The sequence below is a fragment of the Corvus hawaiiensis genome, chromosome 1, assembly GCF_020740725.1.
Source record: "Corvus hawaiiensis isolate bCorHaw1 chromosome 1, bCorHaw1.pri.cur, whole genome shotgun sequence".
Classification (NCBI taxonomy): Eukaryota; Metazoa; Chordata; class Aves; order Passeriformes; family Corvidae; genus Corvus; species Corvus hawaiiensis.
In genome coordinates this window covers 33,916,979-33,933,318 of record NC_063213.1, presented here as the reverse complement: position 1 = coordinate 33,933,318, position 16,340 = coordinate 33,916,979, and the positions used below count along the sequence as shown (strand labels likewise).

The window sequence follows — 16,340 nt, the reverse complement described above, 5'->3', positions numbered from 1 at the left end:
CTTTACTGGTCGGCCACCATTCCCACAGATATTAAAAAAACAGATACACAAAACATTCCTATTAAAAAATCCAGCTCCTTAAAGATTAAACGTTTGAAAACATAGCATTTTATTTGGAGTAAAATACAAGATACACATGAACAGGGACAGATGAACAAGTAGAATGCACTATCAGGTGACTGACAAACAAACGCAAGGCAGAGAATGACAAGTAGAAGACTCAAGAGAAGCAAGCTGTTTTCTGGTGAGGTTACATTAAGAAAGGAGATGAAAACACTTAAAATAACTTATTTCCCAAAAAAGTTGCTTCATTAACTTTCCTATGCGTATTTAGATTATCATCTCAATATTAAGAATACTGGCAAAATCAGAATCTGTCTTCTGATGTTCAAATTTGCTTTAAATGAATTCAAGTGAAAAAGCACAACTTTATTTGAAAGGGTCCAGCACTTTGGCTATAAAGCATATTTATCTCACTGTCTAATGAACACCCTCTAGAAAAGTGCTACTGACCACACTTGCTGAGCTATGACATGCCCAATGTGAAGTAACATTGTAGAATCAAAGTGTTTCTTTTTGCTCCTCCCACTCTTTACTTTTGCTGATGCAATTTTTACATATAATGCTACTTCTTAACTATATTAACTACACAAAAGTAACAACTGGAGTTTCCACCTTGAAGACATCAAAAACTCTAATACATGTATTTTTGGTCTTTTTTTCCCCTTTTCTTAACAAAAATAAACTCCTTCGTTTGTAGGGAATGTTCTCAGTTCTTCAACAAGGTCCTGTTTGCTATTTCTCAATGAATGTCAATGGCTAACCATTAAAAATGGGACTGCAGAAACTAATATCTATAAATTTTAGGTTTACAAGGAAGTAGAGTTTCAGTGTGAAATTAATATTAATAGTTATTTTGAACACTAGAAGCAAAGAATACATAATTCAAAACAAAAATTACTGAAAAATAATACCAGTCTACATTTTCTTTCCATGACAACTTCTGATAGATCAGATGCTTTTTGGTATTTCAGTCCTCTGACTCATATCTGAGGATTAAAAAAGAATAAATAGAAAAATCATTAAAACAGACTTGAAAACACCCCAAAGACATTTTGTCTCTAAAGAAAATATGAAACCCAAGCAATAAATTACACCCAAGACTGATACATTTCTGTCAAGGTTTACTGTATGACTTAAGCTACAGACACATGCATTTACTTTTTAGACTATTTTCTCCTTTTAAAACTGGCCAGTTTACCCAACAGGAAAATGAAGGAATGACCTACCCGCAAATCCAAACAATTGCCAAAACATCTGGAACATCTCCCATCTGTATCTCTGTGTGTAGCACCTGAGGCCTTATCTACCACACCCACGAATATCCTCCATCCTCTCCATACTAAAGTCTCTCATTACTTGCTACATGACAGCTGCTGTTGCACACACCAGCCCTAACAACACTGAACATCCATTCAAAGGATGCTTGTCAAAACTCAGGGAATAGCCTATTAGAACTTCTTTTTAAGGAAAATGTATAAACTGTTTTAGAGACAAAATGGGAGCAGAACGTGGATCCAGAACAAGGATCTTGTTGGGACAGACAGGCACTTACTTGGAAAGTCTTCTACGCAGATCCTTTATCTGCTCATTCTTCTTGGTGAGAATCTCTTTCATGTTGCGATAAGCAGCTGTTTGCTGAAATTTCTTCTCCAGTTCCTACACAATAACAACATCAACGTATTATTTACATATTATGAAGACTAGACCAAAATATTAAAAAAAAAACCTACTTGCTTTTCCTCCTCAAATTTGGTTGGCAGTACTAGTTTCCATAACTTACTCAAATTTAGATGAAGTCAGCTGGTAGATTCAAATCAGATTACTGGGACAGACATAGAAACACTAACTTCATTTTATAACAAAATCAGGCCAAAAGTCTTCAGAAGACTGAGAATATGCTTTTCATTTAAATATTTCTATCCAGACAAATGGTCAATTCTTTAATATTCATCTAGTTATGACCATGCAGTTAATTGTGGGCTTGCTATTTTATGTATAATGTGCTTTTCCACTGAAATAACAAAAATATAAGGGCAAAAGTGTGGCCTGGTAAACTCTGCATCCTGTAGCATATGCTTGTTAAATTACTAATCAATTAAAATGTGAGTAAGGAATTCATCTTTACAATACAATAAAATGCTAACCTTTTCAGCTGTGGATAGCTGATCCTGAACCTTCAGTAAGTTATGTTTTGTTGTCACCAAGTCCTCTTCTAAGAATTTTTGGTTTGCAGTAGTGTCATTCAAAGTCTTCTCAAACTGGGATTTCAAAGCTGCCACTTTATTCTCCAGTTCAGTGATATCCTGGTTTGCATTATTCTTCAATAGAAGAAATATTTAAAATATGTAAAATTCAAGGGAAGAAATATTTAAAATTTTAAGTGCAAAATTCCACACAAAGTAGGCACATCTTCATTTTTAATAATTGTGTTCATGTTACTCCTGTAAAACCTAAATGAGAAGTGCTTTAACTAAAAAAAAGTTACAGCAGGGACTGATTTACAACTTAAAAAATTGTTAATAAATGCCTTTTAAAGATGGCTGGAATGTTTTCTCTGCTAAGATGAGATTTCAAGTTCTTGTACTTCACTTCTTTAGGAATTAGTTAGAGCCAGAGGATGAATCATATAACAGAAAGTTATTTACCATACAGAAAATTACCATTTAAGAACTAAACGTCTATGTTACAATATATTTTTGAAACATTTACAAAGCTGTTAGTGTAGTACAGGTAGGAAAGGCTGAAAGTGTTTTGGCTCACACTCTCAGTCAAGTACCAACATTGCACCATTCTCAGATGTCTTACACAAAGAGGCTCCAAGTTGCTTGTGAAGCAACTTTCCTTTCTTCCTTACGAGAAGAAACAACTCAGACCTTTCTGAACATCAGCTCTGGGTCATAAAACACTATAATAATGTAACTGTTCTATGGATTTTCATTTAAATAAAACAAAACAAAAACCAAACACAAAACATTCTAAGGTTTTAAAGCTCAGTTTCAAACTCAAACGTGTAACGACTCAGGATGAGGCTGAACCAGCAGCACCTTAAACACAACAAAATCTAAAACCTAAGAAAGCCCTGTTCCTTCTTCTATCTGGAACTTAAGACTTTAGAATAGGAAACCACTTGATAGTAGCACCGTTACAGAATAAAGGCTTATTTTGAATTCTGAGACAAGAGTCCAAGGCTGCAATGTTGAAAAGCACTACATACATTTTGTATGTTTTAGTTGTTATTTTCTAACCATGACAAAAGTTAGTTATGCAAAAATTCTAAATCTTCAAATTAACCTTATCCAACAGAGCAGTTACTCCCAGTTACTGCTGGGAGTTACTCCCAGTTTCAGTTGCTTTGATTCACACTTTGTGCGTGGAGCCATCTATTAACTATTAATTTAAAAAAACCCCATCAATTTGATGAGTTGGGACTTAAGAACCAATTGTGGTTTGGCAGTCATTTATTTGTTCAAAGAGTTTGAAATCCACTGCTTTATGAGCAACTGGGAGAAAGCAACAGATTAGAGAGAGCAAATTAGGACAGGAAAGCTGAAGATACTCAGCAGCCCTGACACTGAGGCCAATTCATGTTTAATCAGAAAAGCAGGATGAAATTTAGTTCCAATCTTTTAACACTACAAACAGTATTATCCAGGATTTAATACACCCCTTTAGTATTTTAAACCGTTAATAATTTAAAGTTTAACAAAACAGAGAAAGAAAATATTTGTCATGACTGATTGAGTTCCCTATTAAAAATAGTATTAAATACAATTTTGAAAGTTACTAAGTAAACTTTTAACATATTAAGAAAACCAAGTACATACCATAAACCAGGTAGAAAGCAAAATAAAAAGAAATCAGGATTAAAATATGAAAACTAAAATAGAAATGTTTTATTATCTTTAACCTTACCTCCAAATCTGTAAATACCGCAGGAATTTTAAAGTCAATTACTCAAAATAATGGGATTAAAGTGCTCTAATTTTGTTGAAAGCCTGAATAGAAACGTTTTAAATTTAAGAAACAATTACACATGAACAAACTTTGGAAAATTCTAATTATTGACAAATAAAGGTAGAAACTTAGAAAAATACTGAGGTGACCTGAACAGATTTATTTGTGTCAACTCACCATGTTGGAATCCTCATTTACAAAACAGATTAAGAACCTCAAGTAATAAAAATAAATGGTGAAACATTTTTAACAGCATGCTGATATAGGGAGAACTACAAAAAAATCAAACAAGCAGCACGTCTGGCTTGTTCATGTGAACATCAAGTGACAAATGTGTGAAAGAATTAGTGTTTAATTGTTGCCCTAAAAAACAGGTTAGGTATCATTCTTTCATTAGTAAGGATGAAGAAACAAACAGACATAGATTTGTGTCTGTTAATACAACTCTCAGCCCTGAGAATATGAATTCTGGAATACTTCCTGATTGTTCCTAAATACATGTCAAAACATCAACTAATGTTATGGATTACCTGCTGACTGACAGACCAGCAGGAACAGACAATGTCAGCAGGAACAACACTGACTCAAACTCTTGCATTTGCCAGAAAAGAAACACACCATACAGACCAACGTTTTGGATGTATTGGCAACAGTTTCCCCCTCTGGGAGCAGAAGGATATAATTATATTTACCTTCTGATCTCCTTGGATCATCTGTAAATCCCTCAGTGACTTCTCCAGCTTGGACTTCTCATCTAGGGCAGCTGTAGCCTGCAATATATTGAAAATTTAAAACCTCAGAAACATTTTAACTTAAAACATAAGAATAATAACCATGGGATTCTTATTTAGGTATTTTTAAATACGTAAGCAGCATTAAGCATCCAAGCTTACAGGGAATTTACCTGTGTTTCTATGGTCCTGAGTCTGGTCTTCAATTTTTCATTTTCTTCCTGGAGATAAGCAACTGTCTTTGGGTTAAAGAACAAGAAAATGTTTGTGAACACTCTTGTGCCATTTTGGATTTTCCAAATATTTCAGGGAAGAAAATACACTTCATAACTTAGGAAAGCAAAAGAGATCCTAAAGGCTTATAAAATTGGCCTCCATAAGAAATCAATAATTCATTCAATTTTCATGATTTTTTGCCCCAGTGAGAAAGCAATTTAAGTTTCCAATTCTACTGTAACATAGAGGACCATTCACTTAGACACATACTTTACCACATTGAGACTGTTGAGATCAGCATCTTGTTAGTATCAAGATTAATTATTAAAAATTGCATGTTCAGAGATGCAAATCTCATTGCTGCTCATCATTCATATTTTCAATCATCAGGCAAGTAAGAATTTATCCACAGTTCTTTTTCAATAGCGACAAATACCAGGTTACTGCATATCCTGTTCTATGTAACAGGAAATAATCATGTTTTATCAGTCAGAGTAAAATCACCATATGAACTCTGAATGATTTTGGGAATAAAAAAAAAGACAACAGATGTACATATTCAACAAAAACTGTTATGATTTTGAAATTATTTTTGAAAGAGAATTACATTAATCTATAAGCAAAATACAAGTCTGAATTCTTGAATGCTTTAATTATCATAGTGAGTAACAACAATTTGATTCAGACATTGTACTCAACACATCATTTTGGGAACACAGGACAGAAGACAGAAAATAGATTATCTAATTATCTTGATTGCCCAAAACTTAAAAGGGTATTGTAAGAAGTGTGGCATTTTAGAAAAGTTCAGTTGAATGAAATGAGTACAATACCTAATAAAAGCTACTGATAATGTTAAGTACTAGAAAGTGTTTTGTAATTCTGAAAATGTTTAGCGAGTGAGAAATCAGATGTTTTCAAAACCAGTGAATTCCAAATTCTTTGAGTGCCTGTTTCTTCAGGAGGAATTTAACCAACTTATAACACAAAAAACTGGATGTAATAAGATTGACTTCAAGTGATACAGAAAATGTTCAATAACCTAATCATTTCAGCCAGCTACATATTTTAATTTACTTCTTTGTTGAAGCACCAGCTAGCTGCATGGAACTAGTTTACTATTTCACTCGATTAAATGGAAAAATAAATTACTACAGAGACCAAAATGTCTTTGCAAAAGAAGGGTTAATACTGCGATAGATGTTAGAGACCATAACTGCAGTAAATTTCTGATGCTTTGCAATATTTATTAATTTACTAGCATTTTACATTCTGGGGTATATTACCATGATGTCTGTATAGTGACAGACACATTATACAAATATTACTGTAAAGCTATTCAGGTCATTTGCATAAGCAGAATGATCATTGACCACAACTGCATGAACAGCCAAGTTCTTACCTTGTTTAGCAGCTCTGACCCACCTTCATTTAATGGAGCCAGTTTTGGTTTAATGGGATCTGCAGTGGACTAAAGAAATAATAAAGGTGAAAAAATTAAATTATACAGATTTCTAGGAGGAAGAAAAGTACTCCTTTAGTCTGTCAGTCAATAGACAGTTGACAGTCAATTCAGCTTTCTTTTGTAAAGCAAATGAACAACCTTTTATTTCAAGTTCATTTTTTACTGTTTCCTTGGCTCCTAAGTTATGGACTTCACTTTGAGCTTATGTTAAACAAAGATACTGCATAGAGACATAAAAGTATTGCAGACATGGTTCTACAGAAGACTAACAATCCTGCAGCAACCAAAAGACAAAGGAGTAAGGAGAAGATATTTGAGTGGTTGTATTTACAAAGCTCCAAATAATTTTCTCATTTAAAGTATTAAAAATAATATATATTAACTAAATATACCTTTACACTCCAAACCAAGTAAGGTGCAAACATATTCATGCAAGACAAGCTAGAGTGATATCTGTACTGTGCAATCTTCTCAGCTCTTGGGTTCATGTTGGGGTAAGTGAACATCCCAGTCTTACCCCAGGTGCCAGGGGAAGAGAACCCAGGAGCAGATGCTTCAGCACATCCCTGGTCTGGCTGACCTTGGGATGAGGTGTGTGAGGCATGCTCCAGAAATGCAGAACCTGCACTCTGGAAATAGCCAAGGCAATTCAGAGTGAGCCTTGGTGCTGAAATGCAAAATGCGAATTTTAGACAGTTTCAAAGACTGTTTTGAAAAAAAAAAGGATGGGGTTTTGGTTTTCTCTTACACACAAAGAGTGAATACTAAGCATTTTTAACATCTGTCATGACTCCACATGACATTTGATTATGATTTGATTAAAATAAAATTCTACCTTTTTGTTTGAAGATGTATATTCTGATTTTTCAAACTCAGCAACCTGGTCCAATAATTCTCTTGGAAAAAAAAAAAAAAAGACACATTTATTTACCAAAGAAATATAAAAGAAGGCATTTATTTACTAAGACCTATGCTATGAAACACATTTCACCAAGCTGGTGCTATGCCTTTTACTGCATGTAAAATTCTTGTTACAAGTACAGGGTGAAGTCCTACACAAATACCATAAATGCAACAGATCATGTCATGCAACGGTATGATACATGCATTAGAATAGACTTAGCATCCTTAATTGAAATATAATCCAACCAGACAACAAAAGCTTTTTAATTGAGTTCAATCACCTGCTCTTAACTGATTAATTCAAGAAAGAATATTACCAATAAAACATCTTGCTGCCAAGTTTGAAATCATTTTGTATCTTGCTATTTTATAGATGGAAGCATTGAAGCTAACCTATCACTGATAAAATAGTAAAAGAATAAGTTTCTATTGGTTATGGTTAGGAAAAGAATGCAAATAGTCAACACTTCAAAGTTTTCCTATTGTTGCAAGTATAGTCCAATAGATGTTACCGATTCTCCAAGTCAGAGACATCTGTCTGTAACTTGAGGTACCATTTCTCAGCCTGGGAAAAGAGCTGCTGCAGAAGTAAAACGTTGGTGTAAGTTGTGTTTATGAGCTCTGACTCCACTTCACTGTGTACGACACTCTGCAGTCCATCCAGCATGTCTATCACCTCGTCAACTGTGAAGGTCTCTTCAACAAGTCTAAACAGAGCGGTCAAAATGAGTCAGGTACGATAAAGGTTACAATTCTGCGTTGTTATGAGATCCTATTACAAAGGTACCACTCATATGATGCAATATCTTTTAAAAACCTCCACTGTCAGTAGTTATTAGATGACCACCGCACTACTAATTGGTTATTGTATTTGAATTTTCTCTTTAAATAATTAAAATCACAAATATTAATTCAGCTACAGCCTTGCATCCAGTTTAGACATCAGAAGCAAGATATAAAGCAATGTCATACTGTCAATATCTATGTTAATTCCTAAGAATTTGAACAACTTGGGTTTAAAAGCATTTCACTTGTAACTTCTGGAAAATACAAGAACATACAAACCTAAATGGAGGAAAGTCACCCCATAAAGTATTCAAATCTGCCACTGCTGCTAGCGTATTTTGCTTTATTCTTGCTCATAACCACCCCACACAGTACCTGCTGTCCTTGAGGTCCTGAAAACAAGAGTCCACTGTTTTGAGACACATGCTGCGCTTGAAACGGGCAAAGCGCATGTAGCTGACCACTTCGTTCTGGTGGTGCTCATTAACGCCCAGCTCTGCCTGTGGAGGAGGACACAAGCACAAAAACAAATTTAAGTAAAAAGGAGCATAACTACTGTGAATACTTGCCTTCTGACTAGTTTCTGTGATTGCTTTCACAGGGTTAGCATGCTAACTAGCAGGGTAAAAAACAACCATATTTTCATAGGTCTAATCCCTACACACCTCTCATAAGTGGGTGAGAAAGCTCCAGAACCTGGAAGCAAGGGCTCAAGTAGCCTCAAAAAAGTCATACAAAATCAGAGACAGAGGCAATCAGAGGATCAGAACCAGAAGGACTGTACAGGAGAAGAAGCTCTTGGACGTGTCCTGGTACTACATTACACATGCATAATGTAGCTGAATCATGTATCTTTCATATATGTACTAACAAAAAACCCAGACGAAAGTATGTTATGCTTGTTACTTTTTATGTAAACTCTTGAGACTTCTCACAGAATCATAGAATCACAGAATGTTTGTGTTGGAAGAGACCTTAAAGATTATCTAGTTCCAATCCCCCGCCATGGGTGGGGACACCTCCTATTAGACCGGGTTGTTCAGAGCCCCATCCAACCCGGCTTTGAACACTGCCAGGGATGGGGCATTCACAATTTCCCTAGGCAACGCATTCCAGTGCCTCATCAGTCTCACAATAAAGAACTTTTTCTGTATATCTAAACCTACTCTCTTTCAATTAGTGCCCATTACTCCTTGTCCTATCACTGCAGTTCCTGCTGAAGAGTCCCTCTCTGGCTTCCTTGTAGGTCTCCTCCAGAATACTGGAAGTTTGCTGTGAGGTCTCCACACAACCTTCTCTTCTCCAGGCTAAATAACCCCAACTTGTCTGTCTTTGTAGGGGGGGTGCTCCAGTCCTCTTGTCAGCTTTATGGCCCTCCTGTGGACTTGCTCCAACACTTCCATGTCCTTCTTATGTTGGGAACACCAGAACTGTATGCATCACTCCAGATATGATCTCATGAGAGCAGAGGGGGGAATCACTTCCCTCGACCTGCTGGCCATGCTGTTTTTGATGAAGAAGGAGATCTTAATCTTAAGTGATAATGTGAATTTGTTTCTCAACAGCCTATTGCCCAGAAACAAATATTGCCAGGGCAAATGAAGAAGGAAGTAGTTTTAGATCTGGCTAAGTAGCCCTTTTATGTGTGCCTCTATTTCAAACGAACTATTGGCATGGGGACTCACATCGGAATAACCACTGCTCATGCAGGCAGCACGGGTGACAAGGAGGCACGACTGGGCATGAGTGGGAGTTTATCACCACAGTCCCTGGAGAGCTGATGCAAAGGCAGGTCCATCTCATTTACTCCGATGTACTTTGTTAGGATGGCTGATGTTGGGAAGGGACAGCAATGTAGTAACTCAGACAAAACAGTTCATCTGATCACCTTGTCCTTAGTAAACAACCCGTGCAGGGAAGCTTCAGTGACAATGCAATCCTGGGATACCTGGATGAACAATCAATACTCTGGAAACTAAATGCAGCCGAGGAAGCAGCACCAGCAGTAAATAAAACCAGCTCTCACAGTGTGGCTGCAAGCCCAGTGTTACCCACAAAGTCCCACTTATTGCAGATGAGGATCATATGGAAAGCTAAATTAATGTTCTCTTTGCTGTTGCTGGAGGGTTTTTTTAGTTGAAAAGCTTCTATTCATTACAGACAGACAGGAAATTAAACTAGTAAATAAACACACAAGCACTCGTGACCTCCGAATCAGCCACGCTGATACGCAGATAAACCACCGGGACACCGGATCCCGCAAAAATCCCAAACCCTGGGAGTCTCCGCAGGGATGGCAGGGTGCCCAGGTGGGCAGGTGGCAGCCGCAGCTGCCCCGAGCGGCTCCCGCATGACGACGGGCCGCACCCCTGCCCCGCTTGCGGGCCGGCCGCCCGACGCGGAGCGCTCCGTGCCGGGATCCCGGGATGAAGGAGGAATGCCGGGCGGCGGCCCCCTCCCGCTACTCACCATGGCGGCCGCTCCGCCGGCGCTCGGATGGCTGCGGGCCCAGCGTTGCCATGGAGACCGAAGCCTCGCGAGCGCCCTCGCCGCGCTCCGATTGGCGGCGGCGCGCCCACGTGACCCGCGCGCCGTGGAAGCGGATAAAGGCGCTGTTTTCTTTATTTTACTTTACCTTTGGATTTCGTACGTGCTCAGGTGCAGTTTGGAAAACTCTACTGTGCAGCAATGAGCTGCTGAAGGGGTAGGGGCAGTTCGGCGCGATGGGCAATATCCCGCGTTTATTTACATCACCTAAGATTTTTTCCAAAGGCTTTTTCACTAAACACGGATTTTTGCAAAGCATTAGCATGTCAGCAGGACAACACAGAATCATAGAACGGTTTGGGTTGACAGGGACCTTAAAGGTCATCTAGTTCCACTAGACCAGGTTACTCAAAGCCCCATCCAACCTGGCTTTGAGCACTCCCAGGAACTGGGCATCCACAACTTCTCTGGACAACCTGTTCCAGTGCCTCATCACCCTCGTGGTGAGGAATATTTTCCTAATAACTAATCTAAACCTACTCTCAGTTTGAACTCGTTCTCCTTTGTCCTGTCACTACAAGGACTTGTAGGCTCCCTTCAGGTACTGGAAGGCCATAATTAGGGCACCTTAAAGCCTTCTCCAGGCTGAATAATCCCAATTATCTCAGCCTTTCCTCATTGGAGAGGTGCTCCATCTCCCTAATCATCTTGGTGGCCCTCCTCTGAACTCACCCCAACAGGTCCATGTCTTTCCCATGCTGGAGCCTGCAGAGCTGGATGCAGTACTCCAGGTGGGGTAACTGTCACCAGAGTCTTTCACCTGGATCAGCCAAAAAGTTTATAAAATGTGGAAAAATAACTTTGCATCCATCACCTGAGTGTATGGAAGAAGTCTAACCATTTGTAGCTGGCCCAGTTGTATTGTACCCTGATTGCACCTAAGGAGAGGATGAAAGTAATATTGACAGAGCTTGGGATTTTCCAGTGTAAGCAAAAGGCACACTGAAATTATGGATTTTGTTCATTAATTGTCCTCAAGGCCTGCAGAAGGAGACCAGATCTGTCACAGCAGAGGTGCAATATTAGCCACAGACAGAGGAAATGCCGATCATTGAATCTGTCCCATTATGAACAGGAAGAAGGGATGTAATGGCCTTCTCCCATGACACCAGTGGACACTTCAAAAGCTGGTGTCACCTTCCATACCTAGACAAGCAGTGAAAGCAGAGCACTGGAATGACACAGCAAAATGACTAACAGGCCAGGAAGCAGCAAGCTGGGAAAAGGCCATTTGGAACACACACAGGCAGGAGGGCTGCTGCACTTGGGCAGCTGTTTCCATCCAGGCACTTTCCGGAGCTGAGTAGCCCCAAGGGAAAACTGCCCTTCTTCCACAGTTTGAGAGGGAAAAATGGGATCCATTGCAATTTGCATTCCTCAACATTGTATTTGTCTTACTGACTACAGCCTGCAGTGCATTTTCATTAACTACTGGCCCTAAAAGCAGCAGTGACCAATTTAGGATTAACGGGCGATTTTGAGTAAGCAGCTGTATTAGTGGCAAATCTAACCTAATTTCTATTTACTTTAGACACAATCAGGAACAAGTGACAAAAATTCCATCAAAATCATCTGGATCAACTCTTGAGACAGATAAAGCCTGACTCCTTCCAAATCTGTTTCAGTAAACACAAGTCACATGTGCAGTCTACATTCAGCACAGGAGACTCCAGACATGTTTACAGGAGGCCCTGGAGCATGCCCTCAGGGAAGGGCATCCAGGTCTGTCTTCAGAACTGAAATCCATGTGGCAATCAAGGGAGTGCAGAAAGACAGACCATATGCACGGAAGGTTGTTCCTGAGCATAAGCAGCTCTACAGTAGTTGAAACTGGCCTAAAAGACCTGGCAAGAGCTATGCTATGCCTTGTTAGCTTGCACCTCTCTGTCCTCTGCTCCACCACACGGTACATGCTGGCAGCATCACTTCTTCAGATTCCTCAGCAAGGTGTGCAGAAAAAGGTGTTACCAACACACAACAGGAAACACAAGTATTGCCATGAGCAATGTTGACTGACAATTTTTATGGGGATTTTGTACAGCCCATCTAAGGTACTCATGGCATCAGAAAAAGTGCTGGCATTTCGTTGGACCAAAACATGTTCAACCATGGGTTTCTCTCATTCCTTTTCTTCCACAGTTCCTAGTTATGGAGCTTGGAATGATTGTGCATGAATGGAATTATTGAGTGTTCAGCACCTGGAAGTGCTTACCCTGGCTGCTTCTGTACACTTGTTAGTGAAGGGACCCCAGTGAAATGAAGCACAAAAGAACAGAAGTGCATGTATTCAAGTACCAGCCACAAAGAGAGCAATCCCTGAATGGCCATGGTGTAACAAGAGAGAATAGCACAAAACACTGAACAGATGAACCTCCCTTTCACTGATGCCTTTGCCCCTACACTTCTGCCAATGCAGGGGCCAAGGGCAAATGAGATGCTGGGAAAAGATGAAGCCAACAACAGGTGCCAAAGAGCTGTCACACAGAATCAGACTAAAAAGCATTTTGTTTCCTTTCTGACTGTGGCAATAACCAGGAGTAAGAAAAGAACAGAATGAGATACATATGTATCCTGTACGATTTGAGCCTTCACTACCATTTATCCTCCCCACTGAGTGGACCGGCAACTTTCTGAATTGCCAGTCAAACCCAAACTGCAGTGGCTGATCATCATTCTGGAATATGTCTGCTTTCAATTTCTCTAGCCCACCTTCAAAGATATTTGTTGTCTGTCTTGACAACCACTGTGGGAATGTACCATATGCTCATTATTTCTTTTTGTTTAAGCCTTCAATCCGTTCCTGTCAGTGTTGTCTGGCTTTAGCTGTCTCCTGTACTTAGTGCTATGTCAGTCTTGAAAAGGAGAAAAGGAGATAAGAGACCGTCCATGTCACATCTGCAGTGTGCATTAGGTTGCGATAAGGATTTTTGTGCTTGCTGTTGCCAACCTCCAGAGCTTCCACAAAGGACACCAGGGCAAAAATGGTGTTCTGAGGAAAACAGCACAGAATTACAAACAAAATTATCACCTTTCATGGGTAATATTTGGAGGGGGGAGCATTGGGATCAGGGGCCTCAAAGAGCAGTGTCTACTTCACAAATAATTAACAGCTGCACCTGGGTCCTCAAGCTTCTCTCTGCTCCCCTCACAACCCACTGAAACAGATCGCTGCTTTACCACTCACAATCAATATTTTCTAAGGAAACAATTCTGACCAGTTATCTTCTTCAAACATTTCTCATCTGACCTGAAGAAGCAGGAGTCAGAGGTCTCCAAATCCTTCCAGCCAAAGTGAGCAGGGACCCCGGGGCAGTGGAAGTGTCTACAGTGGTGAGGACAAGAGAGTAGCTGTGTGTGGAGAACAGTCAGTATAGTATTTCTGTCATCCAGATCTAAGCCTCTTTAAAGTTACAGGAGAAGATAGATTGCATTTGTGTCTGCAAACCTCCCTAACAATCCAAGCTCCCCTTCTGTGCTTGCATGCTTGAGAGTCCTATCAATCCCATGAGAATGACACCATCATTCCCACAGGATCAAACGGAGTATTTTCCATGGGGAAGCCTGTTTGGAACACTGCCTCCTACATCATGGTGCCCTAATGCAACTAAATGTACAATTCAAATTACATTTGGTCCTGTTGACTGAAAAAAACCCAGATTAATTTAACTTTCCTGGGGAATTACTGCATTCATTTTGGATAAGAACTTCAAAGAAAACCTACTGCAAACATGACATGAGATTGCCATCCAGAAGAAATTAGATACAAACTTCAGATCCATGCCAGGGTTGCATTTATGCTTTTCTTCAACAGAAATCAAAGGACATTTATTTTTTATTCACGTGCCTGTCTCCACAAATTCAGAGCATTGTTCTTTAGGAAGCTGGGCTATACCTAACAAATAGAGGGGATGCTATCAATTACCATGGGCACTGCTTAGCTCTGGTGTTACTTCCAGACACAAACTATTGTACTGCCCAAGGAAAGGTTATCCATCTCTAGAAGTCTCACTGCACATAAGCTGAGAACTCTGCATTATCGCTATGACTTGAAGAATGACTAACAAATTACAATTACTATGGTAATGATCATAGCTGGTGGTTCATAAGCAAAGTCTCTGAGTAATAGAACTGTAGGGCTGAGTTTTCATTGCTGTTTGTTAGCTATGCATGGAGAAAGAAAAGTCCCTTAGGAAAATTTTGAGACTTTTCAGAGAGCTGTTTCATAGCAGCTCTCACTTGCCTTTCTTTCTTGTAAATACACGCAGTGTGAACTGTGAAAACAACACAGATGATGTCAACTAGTTCATTTTCCTAGACCAGAATGATGTTGTCAGTTCAACATTTTTATTGCTTTAGCAGGAAAGAGAATTTCAAGCAGATAAAAAAAAAATCTAATAATCTATTCAGAGAAGCCATAAGCCACCATTATCCAGTACTATCACTGAGATGCCTCTATAATGCATAATCCATAACAGTAAGAGTGATGCCAGACTGCACTTTCCTGAATGATTTGAGAATGAACCGTAAACACTCACAGGCATCTTTTGGGGGATATCTCATTACTGCAGGAGATAATGGCCAATATTGCATGCATTTTTCTTTTTAGAAATGATACTAAACTGTCAGTTACAGGCTAATACTAATAAGAAACCATTCCTTTGCCAGAAGGATTGCTCCTTGGAGCTTATCCTGTGTTCCCTGCAGTATACTTTTTCTATAACGGCACTTCTGTTGAATCTGAAAAACAGTATGTGATTACATGCTGTATTGTTATAATTTGAGCCCTTGGGTACTGTGTTAGTGATGAGATTTTCTTTAAGCGCTATTCTTTTACAGTTCTTTCAAAAAGATTGTCTTCCTCCAATTTCCACAGAGAGTCTTAATTATTAAGAGTACAGCCTCTACCAAATGCTGTTGATTCAAGCAGTCAGACTTGAATCATAACAAAGGTTGAAGAGGGAGCATGGTGTGCGTGCAGTAAGATCCAGTTTTAAAATTTTTTTTTCTCTCACACTAAATTTGCCTGTGCTCTTGGACAAGTCTTTGAACTGTCTTCTTTCTAGGGTATGCTAAGACATATTTATAGAATCATAGAATAATTATCAAGGTTGAAAGAGATCTTTAAGATCATCCAGTCCAGGTGTCCATCCAGCACTGCCACTGTAACACCTAAACCACATCACCCACAGCCAGAGGCCTCGTAAACACCCCAGGGATGGTGACTCCACCACCTCCCTGGGCAGCCTATTCCAATGCCAGACCACCCTAACAGTAAATTTTTTTTCTAATCTGAATCTCCCCACTCTCATTTTAAGGCCATTTCCTCTTGTCCTCTCACTGCAGGCCTGGTAGAAGAGACCGGCCCCCACCTGGCCACAGCCTCCTTTCAGGTACTTGTAGAGAGCGATGAGGACCCCCTGAGCCTCCTCTTCTTGGAGGTTTAGCCCGTTGAGAAAAGAAGCCTTACCGTGATTTTTTCCTCTGTTTTAACCTTCAGCAACCAACCTGACTGAACTGTACTGAAACAACCCCCAGGCTTCTTTTTGGGCTGCCATTAACCTGTACGACCTGGACTCACCGATCGCGGAGGTCTTTCCCACCCCAGCTTATCCCGAGTTCCCCGACCCGCGCCGGGAGGGGCGGGAGGAAGGCGGTGCTGCGGTGCTGCCCGCCCT

General features: G+C 39.6%; 1 protein-coding gene across 3 annotated transcripts; it reads right to left on the bottom strand.

The window, feature by feature from the left end:
• Positions 1 to 85: 85 nt before the first annotated feature.
• LZTFL1 (leucine zipper transcription factor like 1) lies at positions 86 to 16,333 on the bottom strand. 3 transcript variants are annotated; one of them, XM_048299464.1, is made up of 10 exons: positions 16,244 to 16,333; positions 8,494 to 8,618; positions 7,845 to 8,039; positions 7,265 to 7,325; positions 6,367 to 6,435; positions 4,922 to 4,987; positions 4,710 to 4,787; positions 2,208 to 2,366; positions 1,616 to 1,719; positions 86 to 1,049 (listed from the first exon to the last, which is right to left on the bottom strand). In XM_048299464.1, exons 2-10 carry the CDS (start codon positions 8,568 to 8,570, stop codon positions 1,031 to 1,033), a joined length of 828 nt encoding a protein of 275 aa, XP_048155421.1. In that variant the 5' UTR covers positions 8,571 to 8,618; positions 16,244 to 16,333; the 3' UTR covers positions 86 to 1,030. The 3 variants fall into 3 exon arrangements, with proteins under 3 accessions (XP_048155421.1, XP_048155411.1, XP_048155430.1); XM_048299454.1 differs by having other exon boundaries at positions 2,208 to 2,381; positions 16,244 to 16,331; XM_048299473.1 differs by lacking the exon at positions 16,244 to 16,333 and adding an exon at positions 10,588 to 10,664 and having other exon boundaries at positions 2,208 to 2,381.
• Between the last annotated feature and the right edge of the window lie 7 nt (positions 16,334 to 16,340).

Excerpts from the sequence above, each read along its gene's own strand:
- LZTFL1 (XM_048299473.1), bottom strand. Across the intron at positions 8,040-8,493 it reads CAGGACCTCAAGGACAGCAG|ACTTGTTGAAGAGACCTTCA; the intron begins GTACTGTGTGGG and ends CGCTCTGTTTAG. Across the intron at positions 1,720-2,207 it reads AGCTATCCACAGCTGAAAAG|GAACTGGAGAAGAAATTTCA; the intron begins GTTAGCATTTTA and ends GTTATTGTGTAG.